Source organism: Pimephales promelas, chromosome 8 (assembly GCF_988280905.1).
Source record: "Pimephales promelas chromosome 8, fPimPro1.hap1.1, whole genome shotgun sequence".
NCBI lineage: Eukaryota > Metazoa > Chordata > Actinopteri > Cypriniformes > Leuciscidae > Pimephales > Pimephales promelas.
In genome coordinates this window covers 23866467-23892463 of record NC_142776.1, presented here as the reverse complement: position 1 = coordinate 23892463, position 25997 = coordinate 23866467, and the positions used below count along the sequence as shown (strand labels likewise).

The 25997-nt window shown below is 38.7% G+C and overlaps 2 protein-coding genes across 2 annotated transcripts in view; one reads left to right on the top strand and one right to left on the bottom strand.

Annotated features, from left to right (window-relative positions):
* raver2 (ribonucleoprotein, PTB-binding 2) overlaps window positions 1–21615 on the top strand; it is a 124838-nt gene extending 103223 nt beyond the window's left edge. Inside the window, exon 15 of the mRNA XM_039691672.2 lies at window positions 18580–21615. Coding sequence (XP_039547606.2) covers window positions 18580–18711 — 132 coding nt within the window. The 3' untranslated portion in view covers window positions 18712–21615. The remainder of the gene's footprint in view (window positions 1–18579) is intronic.
* Window positions 21616–21917: 302 nt separating this feature from the next.
* Window positions 21918–25997, bottom strand: part of jak1 (Janus kinase 1) — a 40949-nt gene continuing 36869 nt past the window's right edge. Inside the window, exons 23-24 of the mRNA XM_039691628.2 lie at window positions 24640–24750; window positions 21918–23118 (exon numbers count right to left, since the gene is read on the bottom strand). Of these exons, the coding sequence (XP_039547562.2) occupies window positions 23017–23118; window positions 24640–24750 (213 nt within the window). The 3' untranslated portion in view covers window positions 21918–23016. The remainder of the gene's footprint in view (window positions 23119–24639; window positions 24751–25997) is intronic.

Sequence of the window (25997 nt, the reverse complement as noted above, 5' to 3'; positions counted from 1 at the left end):
TGACAGTGTTACCCCTTTCATTTTTTTTCCGTTTTTGGGCGAAAAATTAAGTTTCTCCAATCTTCTCAAAACTCTGGATTATGATAGAGGGCTGTGAGACTTTGACCTGAGTGCAAAAATGGAGGCTCTAGACCCTTCCAGAGCTGAGATATCAACATTCAAAATTTCGACCCGAAAAAAAAACGACAGTGTTACCCCTTTCGTTTTTTTTCCGTTTTTGGGCGAAAAATTAAGTTTCTCCAATCTTCTCAAAACTCTGGATTATGATAGAGGGCCATGAGACTTTGACCGGAGTGCAAAAATGGAGGCTCTAGACCCTTCCAGAGCTGAGATATTGAAATTCAAAATTTCGACCCGAAAAAAAAACGACAGTGTTACCCCTTTCGTTTTTTTTCCGTTTTTGGGCGAAAAATTAAGTTTCTCCAATCTTCTCAAAACTCTGGATTATGATAGAGGGCCGTGAGACTTTGACCTGAGTGCAAAAATGGAGGCTCTAGACCCTTCCAGAGCTGAGATATCAACATTCAAAATTTCGACCCGAAAAAAAAAATGACCGTGTTACCCCTTTCATTTTTTTTCCGTTTTTGGGCGAAAAATTAAGTTTCTCCAATCTTCTCAAAACTCTGGATTATGATAGAGGGCCATGAGACTTTGACCGGAGTGCAAAAATGGAGGCTCTAGACCCTTCCAGAGCTGAGATATTGAAATTCAAAATTTCGACCCGAAAAAAAAACGACAGTGTTACCCCTTTCGTTTTTTTCGTTTTCGGGCGAAAAATTAAGTTTCTCCAACCTTCTCAAAACTCTGGATTATGATAGAGGGCTGTGAGACTTTGACCTGAGTGCAAAAATGGAGGCTCTAGACCCTTCCAGAGCTGAGATATCGAAATTCAAAATTTCGATCCGAAAAAAAAAACGACAGTGTTACCCCTTTCATTTTTTTCCGTTTTTGGGCGAAAAATTAAGTTTCTCCAATCTTCTCAAAACTCTGGATTCTGATAGAGGGCTGTGAGACTTTGACCTGAGTGCAAAAATGGAGGCTCTAGACCCTTCCAGAGCTGAGATATCAACATTCAAAATTTCGACCCGAAAAAAAAACGACAGTGTTACCCCTTTCGTTTTTTTTCCGTTTTTGGGCGAAAAATTAAGTTTCTCCAATCTTCTCAAAACTCTGGATTATGATAGAGGGCTGTGAGACTTTGACCTGAGTGCAAAAATGGAGGCTCTAGACCCTTCCAGAGCTGAGATATCAACATTCAAAATTTCGACCCGAAAAAAAAAATGACAGTGTTACCCCTTTCATTTTTTTTCCGTTTTTGGGCGAAAAATTAAGTTTCTCCAATCTTCTCAAAACTCTGGATTATGATAGAGGGCCATGAGACTTTGACCGGAGTGCAAAAATGGAGGCTCTAGACCCTTCCAGAGCTGAGATATTGAAATTCAAAATTTCGACCCGAAAAAAAAACGACAGTGTTACCCCTTTCGTTTTTTTCGTTTTCGGGCGAAAAATTAAGTTTCTCCAACCTTCTCAAAACTCTGGATTATGATAGAGGGCTGTGAGACTTTGACCTGAGTGCAAAAATGGAGGCTCTAGACCCTTCCAGAGCTGAGATATCAACATTCAAAATTTCGACCCGAAAAAAAAAATGACAGTGTTACCCCTTTCGTTTTTTTCCGTTTTCGGGCGAAAAATTAAGTTCCTCCAATCTTCTCAAAACTCTGGATTATGATAGAGGGCTGTGAGACTTTGACCTGAGTGCAAAAATGGAGGCTCTAGACCCTTCCAGAGCTGAGATATCGAAATTCAAAATTTCGATCCGAAAAAAAAAACGACAGTGTTACCCCTTTCATTTTTTTCCGTTTTTGGGCGAAAAATTAAGTTTCTCCAATCTTCTCAAAACTCTGGATTCTGATAGAGGGCTGTGAGACTTTGACCTGAGTGCAAAAATGGAGGCTCTAGACCCTTCCAGAGCTGAGATATCAACATTCAAAATTTCGACCCGAAAAAAAAACGACAGTGTTACCCCTTTCGTTTTTTTTCCGTTTTTGGGCGAAAAATTAAGTTTCTCCAATCTTCTCAAAACTCTGGATTATGATAGAGGGCTGTGAGACTTTGACCTGAGTGCAAAAATGGAGGCTCTAGACCCTTCCAGAGCTGAGATATCAACATTCAAAATTTCGACCCGAAAAAAAAAATGACAGTGTTACCCCTTTCATTTTTTTTCCGTTTTTGGGCGAAAAATTAAGTTTCTCCAATCTTCTCAAAACTCTGGATTATGATAGAGGGCCATGAGACTTTGACCGGAGTGCAAAAATGGAGGCTCTAGACCCTTCCAGAGCTGAGATATTGAAATTCAAAATTTCGACCCGAAAAAAAAACGACAGTGTTACCCCTTTCGTTTTTTTCGTTTTCGGGCGAAAAATTAAGTTTCTCCAACCTTCTCAAAACTCTGGATTATGATAGAGGGCTGTGAGACTTTGACCTGAGTGCAAAAATGGAGGCTCTAGACCCTTCCAGAGCTGAGATATCAACATTCAAAATTTCGACCCGAAAAAAAAAATGACAGTGTTACCCCTTTCGTTTTTTTCCGTTTTCGGGCGAAAAATTAAGTTCCTCCAATCTTCTCAAAACTCTGGATTATGATAGAGGGCTGTGAGACTTTGACCTGAGTGCAAAAATGGAGGCTCTAGACCCTTCCAGAGCTGAGATATCGAAATTCAAGATTTCGACCCGAAAAAAAACGACAGTGTTACCCCTTTCGTTTTTTCGTTTTCGGGCGAAAAATTAAGTTTCTCCAATCTTCTCAAAACTCTGGATTATGATAGAGGGCTGTGAGACTTTGACCTGAGTGCAAAAATGGAGAATCTAGACCCTTACAGAGCTGAGATATCAAAATTCAAAATTTCGACCAGAAAAAAAAACCCTAACCCTAACCCTAACCTCTAACCCTAACCCTTACTTTTTTTTTTTTCGGCGAAAAATTAAGTATCCCTAAATTTCTCAAAACTCTGGATTCTGATAGTGGGTCGTGTGCCTTAGACCTGAGTGCAAAAAAGGAGGCTCTAGACCCTTCCAGAGCTGAGATATCGAAACTCAAAATTTGGACCCGAAAAAAAAAACGACAGTGTTACCCCTTTCGTTTTTTTCGTTTTTGGGCGAAAAATTAAGTTTCTCCAATCTTCTCAAAACTCTGGATTATGATAGAGGGCTGTGAGACTTTGACCTGAGTGCAAAAATGGAGGCTCTAGACCCTTCTAGAGCTGAGATATCGAAATTCAAAATTTCGACCCGAAAAAAACCGACAGTGTTACCCCTTTCGTTTTTTTTCGTTTTTGGGCGAAAAATTAAGTTTCTCCAATCTTCTCAAAACTCTGGATTATGATAGAGGGCCACGAGACTTTGACCTGAGTGCAAAAATGGAGGTCTTGACCCTTCCAGAGCTGAGATATCGAAATTCAAAATTTCGACCCGAAAAAAAAAACGACAGTGTTACCCCTTTCGTTTTTTCGTTTTCGGGCGAAAAATTAAGTTTCTCCAATCTTCTCAAAACTCTGGATTATGATAGAGGGCTGTGAGACTTTGACCTGAGTGCAAAAATGGAGAATCTAGACCCTTCCAGAGCTGAGATATCAAAATTCAAAATTTCGACCAGAAAAAAAACCCCTAACCCTAACCCTTACTTTTTTTTTCGGCGAAAAATTAAGTATCCCTAATCTTCTCAAAACTCTGGATTCTGATAGAGGGTCGTGAGCCTTAGACCTGAGTACAAAAAAGGAGGCTCTAGACCCTTCCAGAGCTGAGATATCGAAACTCAAAATTTCGACCCGAAAAAAAAAAACGACAGTGGTACCCCTTTTGTTTTTTCGGACGAAAAGTGAAGTTTCTCCAATCTTCTCAAAACTCTGGATTCTGATAGAGGGCCATGAGACTTAAGCCTGAGTGAAAAAATGGAGGCTCTAGACCCTTCCAGAGCTGAGATATCGAAAATCAAAATTTCAACCAGAAAAAAAAACGAACGTGTTACCCCTTACGTTTTTTTTTTTTGGGCGAAAAATTAAGTATCCCCAATCTTCTCAAAACTCTGTATTCTGATAGAGGGCCATGAGACTTAAACCTGAGTGCAAAAATGGAGGCTCTAGACCCTTCCAGAGCTGAGATATCGAAATTCAAAATTTCGACCCGAAAAAAAAACGACAGTGTTACCCCTTTCGTTTTTTTCCGTTTTTGGGCGAAAAATTAAGTTTCTCCAATCTTCTCAAAACTCTGGATTCTGATAGAGGGCTGTGAGACTTTGACCTGAGTGTAAAAATGGAGGCTCTAGACCCTTCCAGAGCTGAGATATCGAAATTCAAAATTTCGACCCGAAAAAAAAACGACAGTGTTACCCCTTTCGTTTTTTTCCGTTTTTGGGCGAAAAATTAAGGTTCTCCAATCTTCTCAAAACTCTGGATTCTGATAGAGGGCTGTGAGACTTTGACCTGAGTGCAAAAATGGAGGCTCTAGACCCTTCCAGAGCTGAGATATCAACATTAAAAATTTCGACCCGAAAAAAAAACGACAGTGTTACCCCTTTCGTTTTTTTTCCGTTTTTGGGCGAAAAATTAAGTTTCTCCAATCTTCTCAAAACTCTGGATTATGATAGAGGGCCGTGAGACTTTGACCTGAGTGCAAAAATGGAGGCTCTAGACCCTTCCAGAGCTGAGATATCAACATTCAAAATTTCGACCCGAAAAAAAAAACGACAGTGTTACCCCTTTCGTTTTTTTTCCGTTTTTGGGCGAAAAATTAAGTTTCTCCAATCTTCTCAAAACTCTGGATTATGATAGAGGGCCACGAGACTTTGACCGGAGTGCAAAAATGGAGGCTCTAGACCCTTCCAGAGCTGAGATATTGAAATTCAAAATTTCGACCCGAAAAAAAACGACAGTGTTACCCCTTTCGTTTTTTCGTTTTTGGGCGAAAAATTAAGTTTCTCCAATCTTCTCAAAACTCTGGATTCTGATAGAGGGCCGCGAGACTTTGACCTGAGTGCAAAAATGGAGGCTCTAGACCCTTCCAGAGCTGAGATATTGAAATTCAAAATTTCGACCCGAAAAAAAAACGACAGTGTTACTTACCCCTTTCGTTTTTTTCGTTTTCGGGCGAAAAATTAAGTTTCTCCAATCTTCTCAAAACTCTGGATTATGATAGAGGGCTGTGAGACTTTGACCTGAGTGCAAAAATGGAGGCTCTAGACCCTTCCAGAGCTGAGATATCAACATTCAAAATTTCGACCCGAAAAAAAAAAAGACAGTGTTACCCCTTTCGTTTTTTTTTCGTTTTCGGGCGAAAAATTAAGTTTCTCCAACCTTCTCAAAACTCTGGATTATGATAGAGGGCTGTGAGACTTTGACCTGAGTGCAAAAATGGAGGCTCTAGACCCTTCCAGAGCTGAGATATCAACATTCAAAATTTCGACCCGAAAAAAAAAATGACAGTGTTACCCCTTTCGTTTTTTTCCGTTTTCGGGCGAAAAATTAAGTTCCTCCAATCTTCTCAAAACTCTGGATTATGATAGAGGGCTGTGAGACTTTGACCTGAGTGCAAAAATGGAGGCTCTAGACCCTTCCAGAGCTGAGATATCGAAATTCAAAATTTCGACCCGAAAAAAAAACGACAGTGTTACCCCTTTCGTTTTTTCGTTTTCGGGCGAAAAATTAAGTTTCTCCAATCTTCTCAAAACTCTGGATTATGATAGAGGGCTGTGAGACTTTGACCTGAGTGCAAAAATGGAGAATCTAGACCCTTACAGAGCTGAGATATCAAAATTCAAAATTTCGACCAGAAAAAAAAACCCTAACCTCTAACCCTAACCCTAACCCTTACTTTTTTTTTTTCGGCGAAAAATTAAGTATCCCTAATCTTCTCAAAACTCTGGATTCTGATAGAGGGTCGTGAGCCTTAGACCTGAGTGCAAAAAAGGAGGCTCTAGACCCTTCCAGAGCTGAGATATCGAAACTCAAAATTTCGACCCGAAAAAAAAAACGACAGTGGTACCCCTTTTGTTTTTGTTTTTTCGGACGAAAAATGAAGTTTCTCCAATCTTCTCAAAACTCTGGATTCTGATAGAGGGCCATGAGACTTAAGCCTGAGTGCAAAAATGGAGGCTCTAGACCCTTCCAGAGCTGAGATATCAACATTAAAAATTTCGACCCGAAAAAAAAACGACAGTGTTACCCCTTTCGTTTTTTTCGTTTTTGGGCGAAAAATTAAGTTTCTCCAATCTTCTCAAAACTCTGGATTCTGATAGAGGGCCGTGAGACTTTGACCTGAGTGCAAAAATGGAGGCTCTAGACCCTTCCAGAGCTGAGATATCGAAATTCAAAATTTCGACCCGAACAAAAAACCGACAGTGTTACCCCTTTCGTTTTTTTTCCATTTTTGGGTGAAAAATTAAGTTTCTCCAATCTTCTCAAAACTCTGGATTCTGATAGAGGGCCACGAGACTTTGACCTGAGTGCAAAAATGGAGGCTCTAGACCCTTCCAGAGCTGAGATATCGAAATTCAAAATTTCGATCCGAAAAAAAAACGACAGTGTTACCCCTTTCGTTTTTTTTCCGTTTTTGGGCGAAAAATTAAGTTTCTCCAATCTTCTCAAAACTCTGGATTCTGATAGAGGGCCGTGAGACTTTGACCTGAGTGCAAAAATGGAGGCTCTAGACCCTTCCAGAGCTGAGATATCAAAATTCAAAATTTCGACCCGAACAAAAAACCGACAGTGTTACCCCTTTCGTTTTTTTTCCGTTTTTGGGCGAAAAATTAAGTTTCTCCAATCTTCTCAAAACTCTGGATTATGATAGAGGGCCACAAGACTTTGACCTGAGTGCAAAAATGGAGGCTCTAGACCCTTCCAGAGCTGAGATATCGAAATTCAAAATTTCGATCCGAAAAAAAAATGACAGTGTTACCCCTTTCATTTTTTTCCGTTTTTGGGCGAAAAATTAAGTTTCTCCAAATTTCTCAAAACTCTGGATTCTGATAGAGGGCTGTGAGACTTTGACCTGAGTGCAAAAATGGAGGCTCTAGACCCTTCCAGAGCTGAGATATCAACATTCAAAATTTCGACCCGAAAAAAAAACGACAGTGTTACCCCTTTCGTTTTTTTTCCGTTTTTGGGCGAAAAATTAAGTTTCTCCAATCTTCTCAAAACTCTGGATTATGATAGAGGGCTGTGAGACTTTGACCTGAGTGCAAAAATGGAGGCTCTAGACCCTTCCAGAGCTGAGATCAACATTCAAAATTTCGACCCGAAAAAAAAAACGACAGTGTTACCCCTTTCGTTTTTTTCCGTTTTTGGGCGAAAAATTAAGTTTCTCCAATCTTCTCAAAACTCTGGATTATGATAGAGGGCCACGAGACTTTGACCGGAGTGCAAAAATGGAGGCTCTAGACCCTTCCAGAGCTGAGATATTGAAATTCAAAATTTCGACCCGAAAAAAAAACGACAGTGTTACCCCTTTGGTTTTTTTCGTTTTCGGGCGAAAAATTAAGTTTCTCCAATCTTCTCAAAACTCTGGATTATGATAGAGGGCTGTGAGACTTTGACCTGAGTGCAAAAATGGAGGCTCTAGACCCTTCCAGAGCTGAGATATCAACATTCAAAATTTCGACCCGAAAAAAAAAAGACAGTTACCCCTTTCGTTTTTTTTCGTTTTCGGGCGAAAAATTAAGTTTCTCCAACCTTCTCAAAACTCTGGATTATGATAGAGGGCTGTGAGAATTTGACCTGAGTGCAAAAATGGAGGCTCTAGACCCTTCCAGAGCTGAGATATCAACATTCAAAATTTCGACCCGAAAAAAAAAATGACAGTGTTACCCCTTTCGTTTTTTTCCGTTTTCGGGCGAAAAATTAAGTTCCTCCAATCTTCTCAAAACTCTGGATTATGATAGAGGGCTGTGAGACTTTGACCTGAGTGCAAAAATGGAGGCTCTAGACCCTTCCAGAGCTGAGATATCGAAACTCAAAATTTCGACCCGAAAAAAAAACGACAGTGTTACCCCTTTCGTTTTTTTCGTTTTCGGGCGAAAAATTAAGTTTCTCCAATCTTCTCAAAACTCTGGATTATGATAGAGGGCTGTGAGACTTTGACCTGAGTGCAAAAATGGAGGCTCTAGACCCTTCCAGAGCTGAGATATCGAAACTCAAAATTTCGACCCGAAAAAAAAACGACAGTGTTACCCCTTTCGTTTTTTTCGTTTTTGGGCGAAAAATTAAGTTTCTCCAATCTTCTCAAAACTCTGGATTATGATAGAGGGCTGTGAGACTTTGACCTGAGTGCAAAAATGGAGGCTCTAGACCCTTCAAGAGCTGAGATATCGAAATTCAAAATTTCGACCCGAAAAAAAAAACGAGTGTTACCCCTTTCGTTTTTTTCCATTTTTGGGCGAAAAATTAAGTTTCTCCAATCTTCTCAAAACTCTGGATTATGATAGAAGGCCACGAGACTTTGACCTGAGTGCAAAAATGGAGGCTCTAGACCCTTCCAGAGCTGAGATATCGAAATTCAAAATTTCGACCCGAAAAAAAAAACGACAGTGTTACCCCTTTCGTTTTTTCGTTTTCGGGCGAAAAATTAAGTTTCTCCAATCTTCTCAAAACTCTGGATTATGATAGAGGGCTGTGAGACTTTGACCTGAGTGCAAAAATGGAGAATCTAGACCCTTCCAGAGCTGAGATATCAAAATTCAAAATTTCGACCAGAAAAAAAACCCCTAACCCTAACCTCTAACCCTAACCCTTACTTTTTTTTTTTTCAGCGAAAAATTAAGTATCCCTAATCTTCTCAAAACTCTGGATTCTGATAGAGGGTCGTGAGCCTTAGACCTGAGTGCAAAAAAGGAGGCTCTAGACCCTTCCAGAGCTGAGATATCGAAACTCAAAATTTCGACCCGAAAAAAAAAAAACGACAGTGGTACCCCTTTTGTTTTTGTTTTTTCGGACGAAAAATGAAGTTTCTCCAATCTTCTCAAAACTCTGGATTCTGATAGAGGGCCATGAGACTTAAGCCTGAGTGCAAAATTGGAGGCTCTAGACCCTTCCAGAGCTGAGATATCGAAAATCAAAATTTCAACCAGTAAAAAAAACGACCGTGTTACCCCTTACGTTTTTTTTTTTTGGGCGAAAAATTAAGTATCCCCAATCTTCTCAAAACTCTGTATTCTGATAGAGGGCCATGAGACTTAAACCTGAGTGCAAAAATGGAGGCTCTAGACCCTTCCAGAGCTGAGATATCGAAATTCAAAATTTCAACCCGAAAAAAAAACGACAGTGTTACCCCTTTCGTTTTTTTCGTTTTTGGGCGAAAAATTAAGTTTCTCCAATCTTCTCAAAACTCTGGATTCTGATAGATGGCCGTGAGACTTTGACCTGAGTGTAAAAATGGAGGCTCTAGACCCTTCCAGAGCTGAGATATCGAAATTCAAAATTTCGACCCGAAAAAAAAACGACAGTGTTACCCCTTTCGTTTTTTTCCGTTTTTGGGCGAAAAATTAAGTTTCTCCAATCTTCTCAAAACTCTGGATTCTGATAGAGGGCTGTGAGACTTTGACCTGAGTGCAAAAATGGAGGCTCTAGACCCTTCCAGAGCTGAGATATCAACATTCAAAATTTCGACCCGAAAAAAAAACGACAGTGTTACCCCTTTCGTTTTTTTTCCGTTTATGGGCGAAAAATTAAGTTTCTCCAATCTTCTCAAAACTCTGGATTATGATAGAGGGCCGTGAGACTTTGACCTGAGTGCAAAAATGGAGGCTCTAGACCCTTCCAGAGCTGAGATATTGAAATTCAAAATTTCGACCCGAAAAAAAACGACAGTGTTACCCCTTTCGTTTTTTCGTTTTTGGGCGAAAAATTAAGTTTCTCCAGTCTTCTCAAAACTCTGGATTCTGATAGAGGGCCGCGAGACTTTGACCTGAGTGCAAAAATGGAGGCTCTAGACCCTTCCAGAGCTGAGATATTGAAATTCAAAATTTCGACCCGAAAAAAAAAACGACAGTGTTACCCCTTTCGTTTTTTTCGTTTTCGGGCGAAAAATTAAGTTTCTCCAATCTTCTCAAATCTCTGGATTATGATAGAGGGCTGTGAGACTTTGACCTGAGTGCAAAAATGGAGGCTCTAGACCCTTCCAGAGCTGAGATATCAACATTCAAAATTTCGACCCGAAAAAAAAAAGACAGTGTTACCCCTTTTGTTTTTTTTCGTTTTCGGGCGAAAAATTAAGTTTCTCCAACCTTCTCAAAACTCTGGATTATGATAGAGGGCTGTGAGACTTTGACCTGAGTGCAAAAATGGAGGCTCTAGACCCTTCCAGAGCTGAGATATCAACATTCAAAATTTCGACCCGAAAAAAAAAATGACAGTGTTACCCCTTTCGTTTTTTTCCGTTTTCGGGCGAAAAATTAAGTTCCTCCAATCTTCTCAAAACTCTGGATTATGATAGAGGGCTGTGAGACTTTGACCTGAGTGCAAAAATGGAGGCTCTAGACCCTTCCAGAGCTGAGATATCGAAATTCAAAATTTCGACCCGAAAAAAAAACGACAGTGTTACCCCTTTCGTTTTTTCGTTTTCGGGCGAAAAATTAAGTTTCTCCAATCTTCTCAAAACTCTGGATTATGATAGAGGGCTGTGAGACTTTGACCTGAGTGCAAAAATGGAGAATCTAGACCCTTCCAGAGCTGAGATATCAAAATTCAAAATTTCGACCAGAAAAAAAAACCCCTAACCCTAACCTCTAACCCTAATAATTTAATTTAATTAAATTTAATAATTTAAAGAAACTTAATTTTTCGCCGAAAAAAAAAAAGTAAGGGTTAGGGCCCTTACTTTTTTTTTTCGGCGAAAAATTAAGTATCCCTAATCTTCTCAAAACTCTGGATTCTGATAAAGGGTCGTGAGCCATAGACCTGAGTGCAAAAAAGGAGGCTCTAGACCCTTCCAGAGCTGAGATATCGAAACTCAAAATTTCGACCGGAAAAAAAAAACGACAGTGGTACCCCTTTTGTTTTTGTTTTTTCGGACGAAAAATGAAGTTTCTCCAATCTTCTCAAAACTCTGGATTCTGATAGAGGGCCATGAGACTTAAGCCTGAGTGCAAAAATGGAGGCTCTAGACCCTTCCAGAGCTGAGATATCGAAAATCAAAATTTCAACCAGAAAAAAAAACGACCGTGTTACCCCTTACGTTTTTTTTTTTGGGCGAAAAATTAAGTATCCCCAATCTTCTCAAAACTCTGTATTCTGATAGAGGGCCATGAGACTTAAACCTGAGTGCAAAAATGGAGGCTCTAGACCCTTCCAGAGCTGAGATATCGAAATTCAAAATTTCAACCCCAAAAAAAAAACGACAGTGTTACCCCTTTCGTTTTTTTTCGTTTTTGGGCGAAATATTAAGTTTCCCTAATCTTCTCAAAACTCTGGATTCTGATAGAGGGCCATGAGACTTTGACCGGAGTGCAAAAATGGAGGCTCTAGACCCTTCCAGAGCTGAGATATCAACATTCTAAATTTCGACCCGAAAAAAAACCCGACAGTGTTACCCCTTTCGTTTTTTCCCGTTTTTGGGCGAAAAATTAAGTTTCTCCAATCTTCTCAAAACTCTGGATTATGATAGAGGGCCACGAGACTTTGACCGGAGTGCAAAAATGGAGGCTCTAGACCCTTCCAGAGCTGAGATATCGAAATTCAAAATTTCGACCCGAAAAAAAAACCCGACAGTGTTACCCCTTTCGTTTTTTCGTTTTTGGGCGAAAAATTAAGTTTCTCCAATCTTCTCAAAACTCTGGATTCTGATAGAGGGCCGCGACACTTTGACCTGAGTGCAAAAATGGAGGCTCTAGACCCTTCCAGAGCTGAGATATTGAAATTCAAAATTTCGACCCGAAAAAAAAACGACAGTGTTACCCCTTTCGTTTTTTTCCGTTTTTGGGCGAAAATTTAAGTTTCTCCAATCTTCTCAAAACTCTGGATTATGATAGAGGGCCACGAGACTTTGACCTGAGTGCAAAAATTGAGGCTCTAGACCCTTCCAGAGCTGAGATATCGAAATTCAAAATTTCGACCCGAAAAAAAAAAGACAGTGTTACCCCTTTCGTTTTTTTTTTCGTTTTCGGGCGAAAAATTAAGTTTCTCCAATCTTCTCAAAACTCTGGATTATGATAGAGGGCTGTGAGACTTTGACCTGAGTGCAAAAATGGAGAAACTAGACCCTTCCAGAGCTGAGATATCAAAATTCAAAATTTCGACCAGAAAAAAAAACGACAGTGTTACCCCTTTCGTTTTTTCCCGTTTTTGGGCGAAAAATTAAGTTTCTCCAATCTTCTCAAAACTCTGGATTATGATAGAGGGCCACGAGACTTTGACCGGAGTGCAAAAATGGAGGCTCTAGACCCTTCCAGAGCTGAGATATCGAAATTCAAAATTTCGACCCGAAAAAAAAACCCGACAGTGTTACCCCTTTCGTTTTTTCGTTTTTGGGCGAAAAATTAAGTTTCTCCAATCTTCTCAAAACTCTGGATTCTGATAGAGGGCCACGACACTTTGACCTGAGTGCAAAAATGGAGGCTCTAGACCCTTCCAGAGCTGAGATATTGAAATTCAAAATTTCGACCCGAAAAAAAAACGACAGTGTTACCCCTTTCGTTTTTTTCCGTTTTTGGGCGAAAATTTAAGTTTCTCCAATCTTCTCAAAACTCTGGATTATGATAGAGGGCTGTGAGACTTTGACCTGAGTGCAAAAATGGAGAAACTAGACCCTTCCAGAGCTGAGATATCAAAATTCAAAATTTCGACCAGAAAAAAAAACGACAGTGTTACCACTTACGTTTTTTTTTGGGGGCGAAAAATTAAGTATCCCTAATCTTCTCAAAACTCTGGATTCTGATAGAGGGCCATGAGACTTAGACCTGAGTGCAACAATGGAGGCTCTAGACCCTTCCTGAGCTGAGATATCGAAATTCAAAATTTCCACCCGAAAAAAAAACGACAGTGTTACCCCTTTCGTTTTTTTCCGTTTTCGGGCGAAAAATTAAGTTTCTCCAATCTTCTCAAAACTCTGGATTATGATAGAGGGCCACGAGACTTTGACCTGAGTGCAAAAATGGAGGCTCTAGACCCTTCCAGAGCTGAGATATCGAAATTCAAAATTTCGACCAGAAAAAAAAACAACAGTGTTACCCCTTACGTTTTTTTTTTTTGGGTGAAAAATTAAGTATCCCCAATCTTCTCAAAACTCTGGATTCTGATAGAGGGCCATGAGACTTAGACCTGAGTGCAACAATGGAGGCTCTAGACCCTTCCAGAGCTGAGATATCGAAATTCAAAATTTCGACCAGAAAAAAAAACGACAGTGTTACCACTTACGTTTTTTTTGGGGGGCGAAAAATTAAGTATCCCTAATCTTCTCAAAACTCTGGATTCTGATAGAGGGCCATGAGACTTAGACCTGAGTGCAACAATGGAGGCTCTAGACCCTTCCAGAGCTGAGATGTCGAAATTCAAAATTTTGACCAGAAAAAAAAACGACAGTGTTACCCCTTACGGTTTTTTTGGGGGGCGAAAAATTAAGTATCCCTAATCTTCTCAAAACTCTGGATTCTGATAGAGGGCCATGAGACTTAGACCTGAGTGCAACAATGGAGGCTCTAGACCCTTCCAGAGCTGAGATATCGAAAATCAAAATTTCAACCCGAAAAAAAAACGACAGTGTTACCCCTTACGTTTTTTTTTTTGGGCGAAAAATTTTGTATCCCCAATCTTCTCAAAACTCTGGATTCTGATAGAGGGCGATGAGACTTAGACCTGAGTGCAACAATGGAGGCTCTAGACCCTTCCAGAGCTGAGATATCGAAACTCAAAATTTCGATCCGAAAAAAAACCGACAGTGTTACCCCTTACGGGTTTTTTTTTGGGCGAAAAATTAAGTATCCCCAATCTTCTCAAAACTCTGGATTCTGATAGAGGGCCATGAGACTTAGACCTGAGTGCAACAATGGAGCCTCTAGACCCTTCCAGAGCTGAGATATCGAAATTCAAAATTTCGACCAGAAAAAAAACAACAGTGTTACCCCTTACGTTTTTTTTTTTTTGGGTGAAAAATTAAGTATCCCCAATCTTCTCAAAACTCTGGATTTTGATAGAGGGCCATGAGACTTAAACCTGAGTGCAAAAATGGAGGCTCTAGACCCTTCCAGAGCTGAGATATCGAAATTCAAAATTTCGACCAGAAAAAAAAAAACGACATTGTTACCCCTTACGTTTTTTTTTTTTGGGCGAGAAATAAGTATCCCCAATCTTCTCAAAACTCTGGATTCTGATAGAGGGCCATGAGACATAGACCTGAGTGCAACAATGGAGGCTCTAGACCCTTCCAGAGCTGAGATATCGAAAATCAAAATTTCGACCCGAAAAAAAAAACGACAGTGTTACCCCTTACGTTTTTTTTGGGGGGGCGAAAAATTAAGTATCCCCAATCTTCTCAAAACCCTGGATTCTGATAGAGGGCCATGAGCCTTAGACCCGAGTGCAAAAATGAAGGCTTTAGACCCTTCCAGAGCTGAGATATCGAAACTCAAAATTTCGACCCGAAAAAAAAAAACGACATTGTTACCCCTTACGTTTTTTTTTTCGGGTGAAAAATGAAGTTTCTCCAATCTTCTCAAAACTCTGGATTCTGATAGAGGGCCATAAGACTTAAACCTGAGAGCAAAAATGGAGGCTCTAGACCCTTCTAGAGCTGAGATATCGAAAATCAAAATTTCGACCAGAAAAAAAACTGACAGTGTTACCCCTTACGTTTTTTTTTTTTTGGGCGAAAAATTAAGTATCCCCAATCTTCTCAAAACTCTGGGTTCCGATAGAGGGCCATGAGACATAGACCTGAGTGCAACAATGGAGGCTCTAGACCCTTCCAGAGCTGAGATGTCGAAACTCAAAATTTCGACCCGAAAAAAAAAAAACGACAGTGTTACCCCTTACGTTTTTTTTTTGGGGTGAAAAATTAAGTATCCCCAATCTTCTCAAAACTCTGGATTCTGATAGAGGGCCATGAGACTTAGACCTGAGTGCAACAATGGAGGCTCTAGACCCTTCCAGAGCTGAGATGTCGAAACTCAAAATTTCGACCCGAAAAAAAAAACGACAGTGTTACCCCTTACGTTTTTTTTTTTTGGGGTGAAAAATTAAGTATCCCCAATCTTCTCAAAACTCTGGATTCTGATAGAGGGCCATGAGACTTAAACCTGAGTGCAAAAATGGAGGCTCTAGACCCTTCCAGAGCTGAGATATCGAAATTCAAAATTTCGACCAGAAAAAAAAAACGACAGTGTTACCCCTTACGTTTTTTTTTTTTTGGGCGAAAAATTAAGTATCCCCAATCTTCTCAAAACTCTGGATTCTGATAGAGGCACTTGCGATTCTAGGGGGTGGCCTGGGGGTGGCCAGGGCCACCCCTGAAAGCTCATTGGCCACCCCTGTGGCCACCCCAGATCTGATCTAGTTGGTCAAGTTCGTCAACACAAGAAACAAGAGAAATGCTGTCAATCAATGGTGACAGCTTATCAACCGATTTAGGTCCAGTTTTACCTTTTTTAATAACACAGTAATAGTCATACTGAGGCTCTGAGAGCTGATTTCTGCTCAGCGGACGTTTGGCCATGCAGGTCAGGTTACTAATGAGATGCGCACGCTGGCTGCTGCTCTGTGAAACAGGTGGACAGTCTTACAACAGCAACAAATACAACGATAAAAACGCGGGAATCTGTAGATTGAGAGGTATGGTAATTTAATGTTTAGTTATATCGTAGTTCCCTGTGAATGTGTAGGAAAACTGAAAAAGTCGAACTACACTGTACTAGCTAGATTAGCATCTCGAGAGAGTGCAGACGGTAAAGAGGACGCGTGCAGCTCTTAAAGGGGCCACACCTTATTTCCACTCATACATCGCCATGAAATATAAAACACTATTTTCTGGAAGACAGATGGTGGTTTTTGCAGATGTGTGTGTTCAATTATAGCTAATGTTATATTTTTCACCAACCAGTGTGTTAAATATAGTGGGACAGTAGATTTAAGTTAAAACACAAAAAAAACAAGCTGTGACTTATTTATTTGCTCTGTGGTTTAAGGGGAGTTTAAAAAGGACTTTTTGTTTGTATCAATTAGCTTATCTTCACAGTCCACATATATTTTTAGAAGTTTAAATAGGCAGAGTAAATTGCATTAAAATGGCACAAATGTCATAAGTTAAATTATGAAGAAGCATCTTGACTATTTATGATTTTGAGTCTTAACTGTTTGATTTTAAAAACGTATTAATGTATGCTGAATCAAAGCCAACGTTTCAATTTATACTTTCATCAAGGCCTTGGACATGAATACTGTCTGGGTTGAAAAACACTTTTTGCACATTTTCATACATCACAAGGCATCCTAATGAAATTATTCAGTCATCAGGCCACTCTCTGTGTTACCTGTGTTTGCTTTACTTATTTAAGTCCCCTCTTGTGGTTAAAAAAAAAAAACACTCCTGGCAAAGAGCAAAATAAGAAATTCAAATTCCAGTATCTCTAACAAATTATATCTAAGCTAAATAATAACATAAACTAAACATGTAAAGAACAACAAATATTTTGTTTTTTTCCTCACAAACTTAGTTTTTTTCTTTTGCTTTTACAGATACACTTTTTAATAAGGTCCTATAAGCATGTTGGAGACAAAACTGGACCTGACGAACGCCATTTTTCTCGGGACAAGCGTCCCGAGATAACAGCAGAAAGGCAGATGGGAAATAATTAGCATAGCTGATGTTCATAATGATTTCCATTATACGGGAGTCGGTGTTAGAAACCACTATCTCACAAACTCTCCGTAACGTGAACTCTCCGCAACCCAACCATACGCGCCGACCCGTTTGACTAAGGCTGTCGAGCCCCACTGTCGCGGAAATGCGTTTCAGTGGCAAACGGTTCCGGTATAGCATAACAGAGGACTAAATGTGAATGACATTATGTGAATGCTTGACTAAAGAGATGCGTCTTTAATCTAGTTTTAAACTGTGTCAGCGAGTCAGAGCCTCGGACCGTATCGGGAAGGCTATTCCAGAGTTTTGGAGCTAAATGCGAGAACGTCCTCCCTCCTTTAGTGGACTTCGATATCCTAGGAATGACCAGAAGAACTTGAATTTAGTGATCTTAAGGAACGCGGTGGATTGTAGGGCGAAAGAAGGTCTGTTAAGTACATAGGTGCTAAACCATTTAGGGCTTTATAGGTCAGTAGTAGTATTTTGTAGTTGATGCGGAACTTAATAGGTAACCAGTGTAGAGATGATAAAATCGGTGTTATATGATCATATTTTCTTGACCTAGTAAGAACTCTAGCAGCTGCATTTTGTACTAGCTGTAGCTTGTTTATTGAGGATGCAGGACAACCGGCTAATAAAGCATTACAGTAATCTAGTCTCGAGGTCATGAATGCGTGAACTAATTTTTCTGCATCAGAAAAATTAGTTTCTGATGCAGAAACTAATCTAACTTGTGAAGTGACAAGGACTTAAATCCACTTCAAGAAAATAGTTCTTAGAAAATATTTACCCTATCCTGACCATAATTACTGATTAAAAATAGACATGTTAAAATAACCAGAGATACTTGAGGACTGTCTGTGATTGGTGGTTACGACTGTTTTTAATAGGATAGACACCTTTATTTGACAGTTATGAAACAGGAAATCATGGGAGAGAGAGAGGATGTGACATGCAGCAAAGGACCGGGATTTGATCCATGGTCGGCTGCGTACATATACGCATTTAACTTCGCTATGCCATGGCCACCCCACTCTAGCTTTGTGTCCCATCTTGGCCACCCCCCAAAAAATGTCCTGGATACGCCACTGATATATATATATATATATATATCTTCCAAACCATTGCAACATCACATTAGTTTGCTTTGTTGTGATTACATAATTTCGATTTTTAGGTGTTTCACGAGGCCAATACAAGGCATCATTACAGTCATAATTGGTCAAAATGTGATTTTACATTTTTCTACTATAAACCCCATTAAAGGAAAGTAAGGTAATAATACTAATATTATAACTTAAACAATAGAACAATTGATAAATAAAACGATAGAACGATAGATAGATAGATAGCTCAGTCAACTGAACATATGGTGTGTGTGTGGCTCTGCTTGTTGGTGAAGATGAAAACCAGTAGGAGTCTGGCAGTAACGTCAGTTATTCTTCAGTTGGAAGTAAAAGACTGACACATCGAGAGATAAACACCTCTAACTTCACTGATTCAACAATAGGCGCTTTATCGTAGAGCGAGAGTCAGAGAAAATTCCTCAGACGTGTGTGTGGGCTGAGGGAGACGCCGTCACTCATTTACTGTATGGAACACAAAAAACCCATCAGTCATTTACTCAAACATACAGTGAGTCATGTACATCCTCATCATCATCATCATCATCATCAAACAGGTGAAATCATCCTAATCACTATAATTCCTACTGTTATAATGAACCTCTCTTTCTTTCTCTCCTAGAGTCAGGCTAGAGGGCAAAAGCGAGAATACCCGACACTGCCTACACAGGAAGTGACATCAGAGTATGTAGGCCAACACTCGCAGGGTCTCGGAGGCCATTACGCAGACTACTTCAAGAAGAAGAGGATCTAACTCGCACTCGCTCTCACACCTAGCCGTTATGTTGTCACTGTCATGTCCAGGCCTTAACTTTTAGTCCATAACTGATATTTATGAAAAGATTGTACATTTTATGTGTATCTGGGTACTGTTCTTAATACTGTCCGGACCTCTCAAGATTGTTTAGTTAATCGGTATTTTCTGTTCTGCCTTTTTACCTCTCTCGCAGGTGGGGCGTACCATTCCACTCCTGAAGGGGGGGCTTTCGTGTCTTGTGTTTTACTGTACTACCGGTTAAGGGCTGATAAAGATAGAGCTACACTCAGAGAATAACACTTTTCAAAGATTTCTTTTTTTTTTTTTTCCCTGACAGGGTAGGGCTTAGCCAATGTACATTGTATATTCTGCAAAATGAGTGTATTTTTTACAGCGTGTACAGACATTGAAAATATTATTAATATTACGTCTCGCTTAATGCGTCATCGTTTATCTTGACTATCAAGCCGCTTTCCTACGCGTAAAGGAACTGCACATCGCACGTTCATATCTTTAACGTGTCTCTGTACATACTGCTGTATCTGTAGGAATGATCAGCCATGAACTGAACGCTGCAGGAGCCTTAAAACATGGCGCTCAGAGAAGACATGGCTAAGGCAATAACCTCTACCTTCTCTGGACAAACTACTACCATACTTTAAGGTGACCTTCCCACAACCTTCAGCTACAATGCTGCCAGTGCTTTGTTTTCAATAAGAGTAATAATATATTAAGATAGTAGTAGTAATAATCTGTCGGAACGGAGGGATGCTACGAATTGGGTACACACCTGGCAAAACGTCCTGATGTAAACACCCACATGGTAATAATCTAGCATAATGCCTTTATATGGATATTAGTCGTCTGTTATTCTGTGGTTTAATCTCTTCACATCTTTATTGGAGAGAGTATTATTCTGGTGATTTCATGCTGCAAAAATCCTGTTTTTAATCCGCATCAGTCTTAAAGATGAGGCAAATTAAGTGAGATATTAAGATAATGCATCTTGAAGAGGCACTTTTTTACCTAAATTAAGATACTAACAAGTCTCCCAATGGAAAAAATTAAATGAAGAGTAGTTCACCAAAAAAAAAAAAAAAAAAACTATACCATCCTCATGTTGTTCAAAACTTAACTTTATTTTGTGGAAAGTTTTTTTTGTTTGTATATTATCTTTTATATTTTCAGTTTTAATTTTCCATTTTAATACCCGTCATGTTTTTGTTAACTTCATTTTTCTGTTTGGCTTTTTTTAATAGCAATTTTAGCACTTCAAATTTAAGGTTTTCATCTAATATTTATATATATATATATATATATATATATATATATATATATAATATTTTTAATTTCATCTTCATTTCAATTAAAAAACAATTTAGTTAACTATAAAAAACCTTGATTCATACAATGGAAGTGAAGTCAGATTTGGTTTTGGACCACATTGAGTTTCATTGTATAGACAAAACAGTTCATGATTACAGAGTCAGGACATGAGGGTGGCGAGTAGTGAGACTTTTGAACAATCACTTTTACTTTGAATTGAGCTTGTTTAGATATTATTAGTGGTAAACATGACAGAAACCCATTAAGAACTGGATTTTTTTGCAGCATACCATGATGTTGCTCACTAGTCGTACAGACGTTTGCCTGGCGTGTTCATCCGTTTGTGATTCTTTTTTTTCCCCGGCGCTTTTGAAGTGATTGTCACTTGGTTGTTCTCTCGCTGAAAGCCATTCTCTCCCCTCCACAACAGACTGACAATACATCTGAGGAGGAGCTTCTGTTATTGCGTCCTATTTATGTTGCTTTATTGTGTTATGACGAGTATAAAGACAATCCCAACGTTACATCTGTACCTGAGGCTCTGCGTCCCACTTTCAGCACAAAACCACCATTTATAATCACAGAGGCCTTTTTGTTTTTTTCGAGGGAATACTAGAAATGGTTAAGAATATGTTGTGTTTTTTTAAGTTCAGTTTGACTGTTTCTAAGGAATCAGAAATCGTATTTGTTGTGAATGACACACTACAGGGATTATAAAGCATGTGTTTCTGGTCACCTTCTCATGTGTCTTCTCTCTCCTGTTCTTCAGCCACACCACTGCTCCAAACTGCAGAAAGAGAGGTTTGACTGGTTATTCCAGTTATTTTCATATAAAACTACACAATGATATTAAAGAATCTTTCAAGTGTTCCTATTGAAAGCTGAAGGATGGAAAAATTGTGCCTATTTGCATTTACGAAACCTGGTATTTCTTACCATTTTTGATGTTCCCCTTGTATTTCAGTACTTTTCCGATTCCGCACATCTGTCCACTCGTTGCGAGGTCACTTTTACCCTTTTGAATGTTATCAATGTGTATGTGTGCACTTGTATCTCAAAGCTTTGCAATACTGAAGTGTCTCTTAATGATGTAGAAGGTACGCCTGTTCAAACATGCAGGGTTATCAACACTATTGTGCTTTGTACTCATATTGCAGCCTGTTTTTAATTTACAAGGTTGTAGGGTTTTTTTTTTTTTCACCTTGAATTGAGATTTTGCAATATTTTATAATCCAAACTCTATTGATATTGCTTTACTGTGAATAAGCTATTTTTAGAAACCGTGGAAGCATGCGTATACTCCTGCAATACAAGGAAAAAACTGTTTTCTCTTTTTTCAGTAGATGTTTCAGAGCTCAATACTTTTGAGTATTTAACTACAACAACAAAAAAAATGTATTTATTTATGTGTATTTATGTACCCTGTTCAATACAATTTTGTTGTCATTCTTTTTGAGGAAAATAGGTTTGGGTTTCATTTTGAGCTGATGGAATTGTTTTGCAATCCACATTAAAGGGCAGAAAAAAAAGTCTTATTGTTTCATCATTTTTCTTTTTTGACCACCAACTCCATTGTGGCCACCGTGGAGGCGTAGATACCAACGCAACAACGTACATTTCACAATTCCTTCAGTGTAAAACCATGTGACACTTCCTTCAGGGAGATGAATCATTTTCCCTTTTCAGGAACCATGTGTGAGGATTAACCATAATCTGATAATCAGATGGGAATTAGTGTGTCTTTGAATATTTAGCCTCCCTTTGACTGTACGAATAACGACTAAGGCGTTTAAGACGAAAAACTAATTTCAGTCTTGATCCTCCTCATTCAAGTCAGCATCCGTCTTTAAACAAACAAAATATCCCCTATAGAAACATCATGTTAATCACTTTTTAATTCCATTTTGATAAAAAACAACAGATAAAATACTATATATATTTTTTTTTTTTGACAGTTAAATCAGTTTCTGAAAGTTAGCTGAGCCCAGAATATAATTTGCACAACATAATGTGAATTTTTCTTGAGATATTTCATAAACTCTACTGTCCCCTAGTGCCTATTTCGGGCATTTCATTAAACCAATAACGGTTATCCTTCCACATGCTGTTCTCAGAATTATCCTCTTCAGTTTTTCCATGGCAAATGTGAAGCTCAGGGAGAAAGTACATTCCTTAGAACGTAAGCATCTTGACCGGCGCGTGACGTTTCAGAGTTCTCCGGGAATCCTGCACGTTCGTTTGGAATTTTCTAAGAGGACAGCTGTCCGCTCCAAATCAGACAAACCAGCAGTCTGTGAGCGCTTAACATGCTTTGCACGTCAATCGTCTCACGAGAGCAGGCACATTCCACTCGACATTCACTCATTAAAGCTCCAAACCGTGGACCACACATGTAAATCTACATTCTGACACATTCCTCAACTTCCAAAGAACAACAGTCCTCTTTTATCGCAACAAGGGTCAGTCTCTCTCAATGCGTATGCCTCACAATGGGCAGATTCCATACAGAACTTGCTGTAATGCACCTTGGGAAATTATGGGTTTTTCATACATGCATCTTTGTGGCTGATGTGACACTGAGGCACAAAATGAAGCAGAGGAGCCGAGTGTGTCAGATTCCTGATTCGCCTCATTTTTTGTGCACGAATCAGGTCTGCATTTGAACTTGAAGAGAAAAATGAGCGATTCGAACTGGCAGTTACACGTTTGCATATTCAAAGAGAGGCCGGGCAGTGCTCATCTGCCCGCTTCGGTGGTTCTAGCAGTTTTTTTGTGGCTATTTCAAATGGCCAGCAGTTTATAGATTCTATGAGGCCATAATGTGAGGGATACAGTAAAAAGGAGAGTATATTTGAAAGAGTGCTACACTGCAGTTATACTTTTTTTTGTTTTGTTTTTTTTTTTCTGGGGATTTTGTCTCTATGGGACTGTCTCTTGCAAAGGAGGTGGAGTCTGTATCCCATCTTATTTCCACCGTTACTGATTGTCAAGCATCTGCTGAAAGTTGGCAATCAGGCTTTTGAAGTCGATCCTTTTTTCAGGTGTTGCCTCCCAGCATTTCCTCATCAGATTGTACAACTGTCAAAACATAAAGATCACAATCAGAGACACACAGCCTGGAGTGCAGCTCTTAGCTGCCGTTAAATCATCTAACCTTCACCAGCATCAAAGAAACGGGATTCTGTAATGCATAATGCAAGAACAAAAGGATGCAAGAAGATTACTTATGTGCTAAATGGAAATGGTTCTAACAAATAGTGTGATTATATATATATATATATAAACTGTAAAAACAAATAAGGAAGGAATAATTGACGACGGGCTGTTGAATTATTGGAAAAATAATGCACCCCCGAGGTGGTAATGCGGCCTTGAGAAGCGCCGACAACAGATTTCGGTGTGTGTATGTCCGTACTGTAGCGGAAGTGGGAGTGAGCAGGAGAAAGAGTATGTGCTTTCCTAAACATTGTGTGGCCAAAAAACATGATATAAATTTGTTGTTTTTTTATCCTAATGTTTACTATTTATTTGCTTGGTCAGTGCTTTTTGGTTATTTTGTTGCTGTAGTCTGAAATAACTGAAATTAGTTGAAGTGATATGGAACTGTAATGTGGGTTTCCCTGAAAATAATTGCACAGTATAGAATTTTTCAACAGCCCTTTTATATAAAATATTTAAAGAATATATTTTAAAGTAAACAATAACAAATTTAGTTAAATTCAAAAAAGCATACTTAATGTATACATGAATACAATTATAAATATTTAAATACGTTTTAAATAAAATAAAATACTTTTTTGTAAATAACACCTCAACATAAGGTAAACTTCAAACCATCAAAACATAACTGAAATTGAAATCATAATATAAATTATATTCTTGTTTAGTGATGTTGTAAGGTGTTGTTGATTATATTTGCTCAAAGGTTGAAGGTTTATTCCCACCTTTGGCATACTGTCAGTTACTGACTTCCATGGAATTCTGTATCATTACTTAAAATCTGAGAGGTTACATCAAATTACATACTAAAATGACCTGTAACATTCACTACTGTTCAAAGCTTTGTGATCGGTAATATTTTTTATTGTATTTTTTCTCTCTTATGCTCCCCAAGGCAAACAATAATATTGTGAAATATTATTTCAAATTAAATTAAATAGCGGTTTTCTTTTTTTAATATATTATAAATTGTAATTTATTCCTGTGATGGTAAAGCTGAATTTTTAGCATCATTACTCATAATGATTTCAGAAGTATCACGAAGACTGTAATATGACGAGTTGCTGGTCAAGCAACATTTCTTATTACAATAAATTTTGAAAACGGTTGTTCTGCTCAATCGTTTTGTGGAAACATTGATACATTCCAACAGAATTTTATGATGAATAGAAAGTGCAAAGAGCAGTATTTATTTAAAATATAAATCTTTGGTAACAATGTAAATGCCTTTAATTCAGCAAGGATGCTTTAAATTGATCAAAAGTGAGAATAAAGGAATCGGTTAATTAAAAAAAAAAAAACATCTTACTGACCCCTTTTCAATAGTATTGTAAATATATAGCTTTACTAAAACAAAATATATATATGTACGTATATTACCCTTTCTGAGCAGCCATCTGGCTTCGGAAGTCTCTTCCCCTCCTCCAGGACTTTGACCAATCGGGTAACAGTCATCTGGCCCTGTGTTGGACCAATCATCTTTAGGAACACCTGTGGGGGTGGAGCAAAGTCAGGTCAGTGGCCTGATTGAGGTATTAAACATTCATCCACGACTCCTCTAGCAAACTACATTTAACCCTTTAATGAGTCCAGTGTGTGAGGAAGCAATACATTGTGCGTCTGTATTGTGTACAATGTGAAAATCGGACAAAACCCTCAGAACAGACATTCCCTCCAAAAGAGGCACAAGAAAAAATAAAAAGTGAGGATTGGTGTGCAGACGTCTACTGCAGCCTTTGGGTAAGACATCTGCCACTGTGGGCACAGACTGGCACCATCTGCCATGTTCTCAGAGACAGAGAGAGAGCGACCAGACTCACCAGCACCTCCTAAACAAGAGCTTCTTTCAGCCTACAGAAATGAATATGGGCTTTCAAAGTGTGCTAGAAGTACTCAGTTCTGCTTCGCAACAAATCTGTGTTACCCTCCTGCTGTGTATAATCAAACACTGAATTAGAAATGCAATCAAAAGTAAAACACTTACATAGGATATATTTACAAAATACATTTGCATAAATAGAGCTGCATTAGTCTATCCAATGTGTGGAACTGTGATATTACTAATATTTGTGGTATTATTTTAATCCTCTTGTGCCTTTGTGTCTCTCTCGTATTCCTTTTAATCTATACCTTTATTTTCCTTTATTTGTGTTATTGTTATGCAATAAAAAATGTTGTATTTTTTTATTTCTTTAAAGCCACCAATGAAAAAAAAAAACAAATAAAGTGAAAATAAAGTGGCATTTTGGGATTATGGAAACCACAGTTATCGTGGTAAATATACAATACTAACATGAACTGTTAATGAAACATGTGGAAACGACTCCTGATGAATAGAATAACCATCATGCCTGCGTGGCAAACCTTCCCAGCTAACACAAAGTACAAGTTACATAACTTATTGGTACATTTTGGAAATTTTATGACTTACTAATTGACAAAATAAGTATGACGTTGCATGCTCATAATTTCTTTTGTTCTTTATTTCTAATCAAGTAATATACAGCGCGTACTGCAGCATTTTCCCGTGCATTTAACTCTTTCCCCGCCAAACACGGAATTTTCCGTGTTTAATGAAAAAACGCATCTGCGCCAAACACGGAATTTTCCGGGTATCCGTGTTTTAGGTGGTATACGGTAAGGAAGACCCGCGCGCATGTCCTGAATGATTGCGCAACTCTTTGTTTAGAGAAACAGATTGCAATCGTCTCAAACAGTGGAGTAGTGAGAATGTATCA